The following is a 10,978-nucleotide window of genomic DNA, read 5'->3' as shown; positions in this document are numbered from 1 at the left end:
TACAAACGATGCTAAATAATAAAGACATGAAAGAGAAGCCTACCCGTGTGATCCACGGAAAGAGGGGGATATTGATTCCCAGGTTCAGGTGGTGTCAGACGTCCAGAGGTGGAGAAGATGATGCAACATTGTTTGCTTAATTTCTACTTTTGGGGAACGTTTCAACTAGATTAAATTGTTTAACCCGCAGTCTGAGACGCTCAGTAGGAGCGGCAAATGTCTGCTATCCGGTAACCCACTAGAACCGCGCACATGGTAAAAAGCTCAGCCGGGATCCAAACGACCGCTGTTAGAACTACGAGTGGGATCAAACACCGCTCATCAAAAGCGCCAAGCTGCCAAATAAACAAAAGTAAACTGACTAGTAACATTTAGGCTTTGACGTGCCCACAGCCACAGACTCAAAATGTTTTGAAAACAAGAGGTTTTTTTCCTCCACAATTTTGCTAATAGTAAAGAGGGTTAGATATAAAAAATTCCATAAAGTGGGTACAAAACATTTAATTGAATTTTTTTTTTGGCAGTGCTCCCCAATAACAATGGCTAGTTTTAGAACTTGCTCTGTGGGCGACTGACAAGGTCTCCATGGGCGACCGGGTGCAGGGTTTCCCCCAGAGTATTATAAGCCTGGCGGCCCGCCATGCTTTACTAGCCCCGAGGCCAGACTAAGCGTTGCTTGTTTAAGTTTCTAGAAAAATAGAAATAAAAAATATATTTAAAAAAAAATGTTTTTTTTGTGTGTTTTTTTTAAAGCCGGGCTAAGCGTTTCTTTTGCTCTTAGCATTTCACTAGCAGAGCAGATTTATTCCTAAATGATGGTTTATAATGGTTTATAGTTTTTGCATTTAAAGCAAACAGCTCGCGGACCAATCACACAGCTGGTGCCTCTGCACTTTGCCTCGCGGGCTGCCGCTGCTTTACCTCAGCGGGATYGCGCGCGCCTCCTTTCACTCAAACTGGACACTGGCTGACCTGTATGGATATTTACATAAACCTACTGTGAGGAATTATGATCCTTTGGAGAACTCTAGGTAAGAGTTTAAAACTCGCCGCGTTAGCTGTGGTTGCGCAGCTCTATGTGAACCGCAGRAATAACTTGTAGCAAATTCAGAGGTGCGTTGTGGAGTGGTGAGAATGATTTATCTTTGTGAACGAACAATTACATGCGGCATTTACATCTTAACACGCTGCCCAGCATGTGACTCTGTGTCTGTCTTCCCTGTAAAGTTTATGTCGGTGGTCCCGGTTGGCCGAAGCGTTGGTGGATAACGAGCAGCGCTAACCTCATCATGCAGGTTCAGCCCGGTGAGGAGCTTTAGCGCTCTCCTCGGAGTCACGCATTACGCATATTTTATATTATTTTATTATTATTTTTAGTATTATTTTTCCGGTTACACGATGCATCAAACCATATCAAATGCGTTGTCTACTTAGAGTTAATACGCGCGGCYGCACGCAGATCTGAGAAACTCGTTCCATAAACTTGACCAACCAGAATTGTCTCTGTGGCGCTTATTAAAAACTCGACAGACACGAAATGAAAGAGCTACTGAAGCTATATTAGCAGCATTAAATTAAATCTCCCGTTTGTTGCGCATCTCTGCCGGCCCAAGGCTGCATAAGGCCTTAAGCAGAATTTGATTTAGGGGCCCCCTTTTGTTGCTAAAAACATCAGCACCTCTAACAGCTTCTGAGTTAGATTTAGTAAAATATGGGAGAAGGGAGTAGTTTAATTGGCCAGCCTAAAAAGCAATAAGCTATAATAGCAGTTTACTCATTTGTATTTGTAAATTCAAAGATTAAACTCACAGCATGAGATTGTTGCTATGGTAACAAAACAATCTAACTATGAATATTGTTATTTGAAGTTTTACAAAGTAAACTTGCCAGCTCCTTAAAATCTTGTATTTAAATGTCAAACAATTTAAAATCATTTAATTTAATTTTCCTAAAGAACGGAATAAAATTTAACAGCATTGATAATATCAATAAACAAGTGTTACATTTATGGATCTGTGGTCTGTTTTAAAATATTAGTATTTATGGGGTCCCTGAAGCCCTTGGGGGCCTGATGGAGCCGCTAACCTAATTTGGATTAAACAGAAGTGCAAATTTGTTGTTTTTTCCCATAACATACTGTAATACAGTAATACTTTTACATTTCCTGTCAATTTAACATCTTTTAATACAAAAACACGGTGGACCGCCGGTTGACCGCCGGTTGACCGCCGATGGACTGCCGGTGGACCGCTAGTAGACCGCCTCGACACCCCGACCACCGGGCTTAGCAAGTTTTCTGGGGGAAACCCTGGGGTGCCCGCATCGTGTTGGTGACCCCTGCTTCACACCACAGTTATTTAAGAAATTCCAGAAAGGGAGTTTCCATGCTTTGCTTGACTTTCAACAACATTGCCTCCAGTTTAAAAGTCAGAACTATAAGGATTCAGATGCTACACAAAAAAAWTTTTATATTTTAAAATTTTGGGATGAGTAAAAGTTGCTGTTTGTGCTAGCAACTAAGTAAACCAATGATTCATGAATGGGACATAATTTTAGGCTGATAGTAGAAATACATGGTTATTTTATACAGTAAATCAAGATAAAACTGCAGATCTCAGGAGGAGCTGCGTCTCGGAGGTGGGGCTAGGTCCACCTCCATTCTTTAGGCATACATTCAGTTGTGTTTTGCACCACTGAATGGCTGCCATGGAGATTAAAGGATTTCTCAAACATGTGTGAAAGAATCAAAGCAACACTCCAGGTATGTTTTTGATGAGGGAACAGCACAACATGACAAAAAGCTCAAAAAAGTTGATTTTACATTGTCAAGTTAAAACAGCAAATGAGACACTTGTGAGTGCATTTACTATCTCGACCCAACTGGCACACACATCACAGAGAATCAAGCGCACCCATCCTTTTCACTCAGGCCCATCTGAAGTCTATAAGGTAACTTGGCACACCTGTGCTCACAATGATCTCTGCAGACAAAGAGCCTCAGCTTCAAGCTTCAACAAAGACACCACTGGTAGGAACTGGATATTACATCAAATAATCTGCATTCAGAAGACTAAATTAGCCTTGAGATTCAATGGGTTTTATGTGTTTGGAATATAGTTTGTTTGTTCATTCACTTTTAACTTAAAAGTAGATTGTTAACATTACCTGGAAAACTAGTTAATTAGTTTCTTGTGATCTGTAATTGATTTTTTAAAAATTTGTTTGTAGGTTTTCAACCTGCTCTGCGACTACTCTGACTACATATGCGAATTCATGGTGGTCTTACTCTGTCAATTGAAATWATTTAAAGACAAAAAGAAAAAATAAATAAAAGATGTTGCCGAGATGAGTGGTTCCTGCATTTCTTTGAGGGAAGCAAGCTTTTTCAAGTTTGGGCAGAAACTGAAGTGGTTTAAAGAGAGAAAAAAAACTTGACATATATAATACTGCCCCCCTTTAAATTTTTGAGGTTGAGAGCATCAATTACAAATACGTTCTTTACACCCCCTCAATTATACNTGTCTCTGTGGCGCTTATTAAAAACTCGACAGACACGAAATGAAAGAGCTACTGAAGCTATATTAGCAGCATTAAATTAAATCTCCCGTTTGTTGCGCATCTCTGCCGGCCCAAGGCTGCATAAGGCCTTAAGCAGAATTTGATTTAGGGGCCCCCTTTTGTTGCTAAAAACATCAGCACCTCTAACAGCTTCTGAGTTAGATTTAGTAAAATATGGGAGAAGGGAGTAGTTTAATTGGCCAGCCTAAAAAGCAATAAGCTATAATAGCAGTTTACTCATTTGTATTTGTAAATTCAAAGATTAAACTCACAGCATGAGATTGTTGCTATGGTAACAAAACAATCTAACTATGAATATTGTTATTTGAAGTTTTACAAAGTAAACTTGCCAGCTCCTTAAAATCTTGTATTTAAATGTCAAACAATTTAAAATCATTTAATTTAATTTTCCTAAAGAACGGAATAAAATTTAACAGCATTGATAATATCAATAAACAAGTGTTACATTTATGGATCTGTGGTCTGTTTTAAAATATTAGTATTTATGGGGTCCCTGAAGCCCTTGGGGGCCTGATGGAGCCGCTAACCTAATTTGGATTAAACAGAAGTGCAAATTTGTTGTTTTTTCCCATAACATACTGTAATACAGTAATACTTTTACATTTCCTGTCAATTTAACATCTTTTAATACAAAAACACGGTGGACCGCCGGTTGACCGCCGGTTGACCGCCGATGGACTGCCGGTGGACCGCTAGTAGACCGCCTCGACACCCCGACCACCGGGCTTAGCAAGTTTTCTGGGGGAAACCCTGGGGTGCCCGCATCGTGTTGGTGACCCCTGCTTCACACCACAGTTATTTAAGAAATTCCAGAAAGGGAGTTTCCATGCTTTGCTTGACTTTCAACAACATTGCCTCCAGTTTAAAAGTCAGAACTATAAGGATTCAGATGCTACACAAAAAAAWTTTTATATTTTAAAATTTTGGGATGAGTAAAAGTTGCTGTTTGTGCTAGCAACTAAGTAAACCAATGATTCATGAATGGGACATAATTTTAGGCTGATAGTAGAAATACATGGTTATTTTATACAGTAAATCAAGATAAAACTGCAGATCTCAGGAGGAGCTGCGTCTCGGAGGTGGGGCTAGGTCCACCTCCATTCTTTAGGCATACATTCAGTTGTGTTTTGCACCACTGAATGGCTGCCATGGAGATTAAAGGATTTCTCAAACATGTGTGAAAGAATCAAAGCAACACTCCAGGTATGTTTTTGATGAGGGAACAGCACAACATGACAAAAAGCTCAAAAAAGTTGATTTTACATTGTCAAGTTAAAACAGCAAATGAGACACTTGTGAGTGCATTTACTATCTCGACCCAACTGGCACACACATCACAGAGAATCAAGCGCACCCATCCTTTTCACTCAGGCCCATCTGAAGTCTATAAGGTAACTTGGCACACCTGTGCTCACAATGATCTCTGCAGACAAAGAGCCTCAGCTTCAAGCTTCAACAAAGACACCACTGGTAGGAACTGGATATTACATCAAATAATCTGCATTCAGAAGACTAAATTAGCCTTGAGATTCAATGGGTTTTATGTGTTTGGAATATAGTTTGTTTGTTCATTCACTTTTAACTTAAAAGTAGATTGTTAACATTACCTGGAAAACTAGTTAATTAGTTTCTTGTGATCTGTAATTGATTTTTTAAAAATTTGTTTGTAGGTTTTCAACCTGCTCTGCGACTACTCTGACTACATATGCGAATTCATGGTGGTCTTACTCTGTCAATTGAAATWATTTAAAGACAAAAAGAAAAAATAAATAAAAGATGTTGCCGAGATGAGTGGTTCCTGCATTTCTTTGAGGGAAGCAAGCTTTTTCAAGTTTGGGCAGAAACTGAAGTGGTTTAAAGAGAGAAAAAAAACTTGACATATATAATACTGCCCCCCTTTAAATTTTTGAGGTTGAGAGCATCAATTACAAATACGTTCTTTACACCCCCTCAATTATACACAAGCCATCTCACACAAAGATCCCCCCACTYCCACCACATACACYTACACTTGAAACRGCTACTGCAGTCACATGGCTTTTCCTCCAATGCAGTATTATTGACTTTGATCCATGACAATCTGTGTGCATGTCACACAGATTAGCGAGTCTTACCTTGCAGATAGTCAGCAAGATCACCTCCATTGCAGTACTGTGAAGGAGACAGACACCATCAGATTCAACATAGTTCAGCTGAAGAGTGCATTATGTCATCATGAGAACATACAGTTAATGTTGGAGGGTGTCTCTGCTTATGTTCAAGTCCTAGTCCTGATAACAGCAGGCTCATCAATTAATGCAGAGGATGTCTGGAGCCTTATCACTGCTGACAACCATTTACCCTTATTTAAGAAGGGGAACACAATAGGCTGATATGTTAAAAGGTGATCTTCTGAGAGAAAAGCGAAATGCTCAGAAGCTGCTTGTTGCTTTTCGCCTTCTTAAGAGACTTATGGGCTAATTATTTCCACCCCTGAAACACAACTCTGGCTATTGGACCTTAGTTATGACTGGATTAATTAATTTTGCACTCGTATAAATTATACATTCAGGGTTTTTTTGTTTTCAATTCAATCAAGGAATTTTTCACATGTAAACACTGTTGTGAATGAACTGTAAAGGAAAGACGGCAGCAGGAATCTGGATCAGAAGCAATGTGCGGCAACATTGGTCCTCCAGCATCAATTTGAGAAATGTGTTGGGCATCTCCAGTCTAATGATCTGTTCTAGTGATGTGGAGGTCGGTGCACAACACTCGTATTTAAAGCTCTGAAGGCTTTAAAGGGGCAATATTATGCATCTTCCACGCATATATTTTATAGCACAATCAAGTAGCTATTTTAATTTAGTTGTTATAAAAATGCAATATATATCAAATATGACTAAAAGCAATTTGATTTTGTAATTTAACTCCTTGAAATTGCACCTGTCTTTTAAAAAAATCCTACTTTCTGAAACTCTGTGAAGTCATCACAACATTGCTCCTCTAATAATCTTTCAACAATGTTGCTACTGAATAGTAGCTCCTATAATGAACCCAACAGATGTGCAGATCCACCAGGTGTTTGCTAATTGCTGATGGCTAGTCTTAAGGAGCTGAGGGAGGAAATCGCATGGGAGGTCTTCCCTCTGAGGCTGAAGCTCAGAAATTTGGAAACGGCAAATGTAAGGAGGATTTATGTCTTGAAGGTGGAGCTACATTCACCTAGGTGTTTTGCATGGTGCCATGGCAATTAAAGGATTTTTCAAACATGCATGAAAGAACCAAAGAAACACTCCAGGTTATGCTTTTGATGAGGGAATAGCATAGTGCTATAGCTCAAAAAAGTGGATTTAACATAATACCCCCCCTTTAATAGTTGTTACTTATTTACGAGGGGCCAATGTGACCCAGGGAGTGGACAGAGCGGAGGACTTACACAAGCTAGCTAGAGGATACATAATTTTGAGTATTTTCAGAGCCTGACTCAAGTTTCTAAACTTACCTCCATGACCAAGAACACAGAGCTGGGAGTTTCCTGGAAGAGAGGAGACGGAATCAGTAAGAGGAGCCATTCGTCCTGAAGCAGCTGTCTGCTTCACCACAGCAACAGGAAAACAGTCACTGGGTYTGTTTTAAAGTACACGGCATCAACACTTCATTTGTGTTAGCATAAAGACATTTTTATTGATGGTTACTTCTCTCAACTTATATAGCGTTTGTTACAATACAAATGTCAACCATGGTGAACAATATGGAGTGTGGTGGTACAAGTCTACTACATGCCATAATCTGTTTTTACTTCTAGTATGTCACATTTCTCTATAAAAACTTTTTGGTTTGACTTCCGGTGTCATGGCGATTAGTATGGCAGCATAGAAAAGAGGAACTACATCGCTAGATATAAAAGCCCCCATAATTTATGGTGTCAAGGTGTTTATTTTTCTCAAGAAGAATGAGTGGGGATAAAAATAAGAAGGGACAAGTCCAGTCTCGGAACTCAGAAATGCAACGCTAAAGCAAAGCTTGCGGAACACACCCCATCGAGGAAGGAGCGAAGATGGCGGATGAGGCCTTGCCTGCTACAATTAGCTCACTGAGAAAGGTGGTGGGTAAGGTTGCCAATCGTCCCGTATTTGGCTGTTAAATGTCCGTCTATCACACACATATCAACACTAAGTGTAACAATAATGACCAAAACAAAACAGAAAATATTAAGGTCAGCTAAATAGTTGTGGCGGGAGCTACACAGGACCCCAGAACGCTATGGACTGACGCTGTTGTCACGGTTGCCTAGAGACGGATACTACGCAGCTGTGGTGAGGTGCTATCAACCCGTTTCTTTTTACACCATCCTCGACCCGATTCTTCACCGTACTTAGAAGTAAAACCTCTCATAAAGATACAAACTTTCGAGGGAAGATGCAAATCCTACGCTGAATAATGTTAGTGAGGATGAACACAGGCATTTAAAAAAATAATTTGTCCATCGTGGCTTAGCGTTTCTCAGAAGAGGAACACTGCAGACTCATCAGAACCTAAAACACTTGACATCAACGTCTCTTCATCCTTCAATCATCTCCCGAGGCTGATATGGTACAGAACATTTTGCTGTGAGTAAGTTTCTTATTGTGCTTTTACTGGTTTGATTATTTGCTTATTTAATGCATAATAATATCAGCCAAAATAATACAAATGGTCATTTAAAGAACAAGACATACAAATAGATTAACACTAAATACATAAATATTTCCTACTTTAAAAGGTTTGTTGAGGCTTTCTGTAGGTTTTATTTTGAAATGTTGATATAATTTATATATCAACATTATATTTTAAAACTACACTGGCTGCAATGTTGACACCTTGAGATGCCATCAGACCTAAATTCTGAACATCGTGGCATGGAGTGCATCCCAGTTTTCCATGTCTGGCATATAGCCATTCATTTTATCTTTTATACTGGTTATATTGTTCCTGTGTCCAGACAGAGAGATAATCAGCAGCCCAGCATCATGACCTRTTTGGTCTGAAGATCCTGCAGCTTCCACTTCTCTTCCTAACATGGTGCCTCCTCAYCCTGACTCTCATRCTGACAGGAGGAACCACAGAGCTCTGTTAAGTTAAAGCTCATCTTCTGAAGTTGGGATATTTTTCCTCCAACAGGTTCCAGAGGAATCACCTCAAACCAGACGTTGGACTGGATTTTATTTCACTGTCATTTGTGAATGTTAGAGCCTCATTTTCAACAGTGGAGCTATAAAGGTTGAAAAAGGTTAATTTGGAGAAAGTCTCATCAATATCAATATTTCCACTAAATAATAGGCAAAAAAAATGTTAGAGGAAAAGCCTCTCAGACTCTGAGCCCGGTAGCACCAAACTATTTTTTTTATATTAGACAATTAATTTAATTTCACTTATCGCGTAGAAGCCATTTGTTTGTTAAATACTTAATGAAAAATATATACCGTGTGAACGAGATAATTATAATTATCTGTGTACACAGCGAGACAAAGTCTGCAACTGTATTCTCTTTTCCTGGAATGTAACCTATCTTGAACTGGTATTGGAAGGTTTTTGGTCCCCGTCTTGCAGCCAGGAAGTTAAGTTCTGCTGCTTCTTGTGCCGATGCTGGGTTTCTCTCTTTGACCCATACTCTCAGCTCTGATGACAGAGAATTGTAGAACTGTTCCAGGATCTCCCGAACCTCATCCTTTCTTCTCTTCTGAAGCTGTATCCACTTCAGGTAAAGGTCTTTCAGACGGTTGTAGAGCTCTCGAGGGGTTTCATTCACACGGACCTCTGGCTCTCTAAATTGTTGTCGGTACACTTAATTAATTTCATACTTTGTCAAGATGGCTGCTTTTACTTCACCATAGTCACAGGAATCCTCTGCAGCCATGGCCACATACGCTTCTCGGGCTCTGCTGGTGAGATGAGGTACCAACCTTACTGCCCAGTCCCTCTCGGGCCACTGGTATGTCGTTGCTAACCTTTCAAAGGTTGTCAGGTACTGTTCAATGTCCTCTCCCTCCTCAAACTTTGGAATATCAGATTGAGTCCAGGCTCTTTGTTTTGGCTCACCTCTAGATTGATGCCGATATGCTGGCTCTACATCACCTTCTGAAGAGGGGCCTGAATGAGAACAAGCTTCAGTTTTCTGCTGCTTCTCCAAGTCATCTCTCAGATTGTTAACTTCAGCCTGTATCTTTTGCCATCTTCTTTCTTGCTTACATCCTTCTTTGTCCTATCTGTCAACAAAGTCACTCTGGAACTGAAGACATTTTTCCAGCATGGCAGCAATGTTCTTCATGTCCACAGATGCTGCAAAGTCGGCTGACGTGTAGCTCCATCCTGCTCTGCTTCCTCCACTGGAGCCGATTCCGCAACTTTAGGGCCTTTTGTCTGCTGCTTTGGACCCATAATTAGCACTTATCTGGACATCAGTGTCGCATCYCACTTCTGACACCAAGTGTTAGTTTGCGATCAAAAAGAAACCAGACTGGAACCAGCAGTTTTTAGAGCTCTCAATATTTTTTCCTTTTATCTTCAGTTTCACACATTTCAGTTCAGTTTACAACATAGCATGTTAGTCAAAACAAGAAGAAGAATCTCCTACTCATCTGAACCACCTGGGTTTTAAGGGATTGGCTTCCACCAGGACTAATTAGAGGGGTGGAGACATTCATATTTCTAGAAAGAAAGAACAAACATTTGTACTAAACTRTTCCTAAAAAATGTCTACACAGTTACGATTAACTCAAACAAAACTAGAAACAAAAACAATCTGGATCCAAACAAAATCAAATATACAACTCTAATCCCTCTCAGACAATGGATTTTCCCAATGAGACTGATTTTCCCAATGAGACTGATTGTAACCACCAGGTCCTTGTCAGTGCTCATGGGCGCGCTTCCATGGCAACACATGACCAGGTGACCTCAAAGAGATAAGATGATTAAAAAAAGTAAATAAATCAAGCTACATTCCCCAAACAATACATTTACCCAAATAAATTTGAATATATAAAGTACACAAAAAACAGCACCTGTTAGGGAGGGGGTAAATCCCTCACAATACAAAAAAATCAAAATTTTGACCTTCCATTTTGTTCCAACAAAACAGTTAGTTATCAATTTAATTGGCACCAATTACAAATAGAACATTTGGGTGCTATACTAACAAAAGATTTGGCTCAATTATATGAGGTTACCGTATTTTCCGCACTGGATTATAAGGCGCACCTTCAATGAATGGCCGATTTTAAAACTTTTTTCACATATAAGGCTGTACGCATTATAAGGCGTACAGAATAGACGCTACAGTAGAGGCTGGAGTTACGTTATGCATCCACTAGATGGAGCTGCACTAAACGGAATGTCAACAAAACAGTCCGACTCCGGTTGGCGAGGAGAGCCTTCC

General features: G+C 39.8%; 1 protein-coding gene and 1 long non-coding RNA gene across 5 annotated transcripts in view; one reads left to right on the top strand and one right to left on the bottom strand.

Annotated features, from left to right (window-relative positions):
- Window positions 1-10,978, top strand: part of LOC103474344 (uncharacterized) — a 171,231-nt gene that overhangs the window by 117,189 nt on the left and 43,064 nt on the right. The window lies entirely within an intron of this gene.
- The window catches only part of ulk2 (unc-51 like autophagy activating kinase 2), a 78,541-nt gene that overhangs the window by 36,670 nt on the left and 30,893 nt on the right, over window positions 1-10,978 (bottom strand). For both annotated transcript variants that reach the window (XM_008425214.2, XM_008425215.2), the window contains 2 exons: window positions 7,064-7,096; window positions 5,694-5,730 (listed from right to left, as the gene is read on the bottom strand). In XM_008425214.2, coding sequence (XP_008423436.1) covers window positions 5,694-5,730; window positions 7,064-7,096 — 70 coding nt within the window. The remainder of the gene's footprint in view (window positions 1-5,693; window positions 5,731-7,063; window positions 7,097-10,978) is intronic.

Source organism: Poecilia reticulata, linkage group LG13 (genome assembly GCF_000633615.1).
Source record: "Poecilia reticulata strain Guanapo linkage group LG13, Guppy_female_1.0+MT, whole genome shotgun sequence".
In the NCBI taxonomy this organism is placed as follows: domain Eukaryota; kingdom Metazoa; phylum Chordata; class Actinopteri; order Cyprinodontiformes; family Poeciliidae; genus Poecilia; species Poecilia reticulata.
Note: the sequence above shows the minus strand (reverse complement) of the source record. Positions and strands in the feature narration are given on the sequence as shown.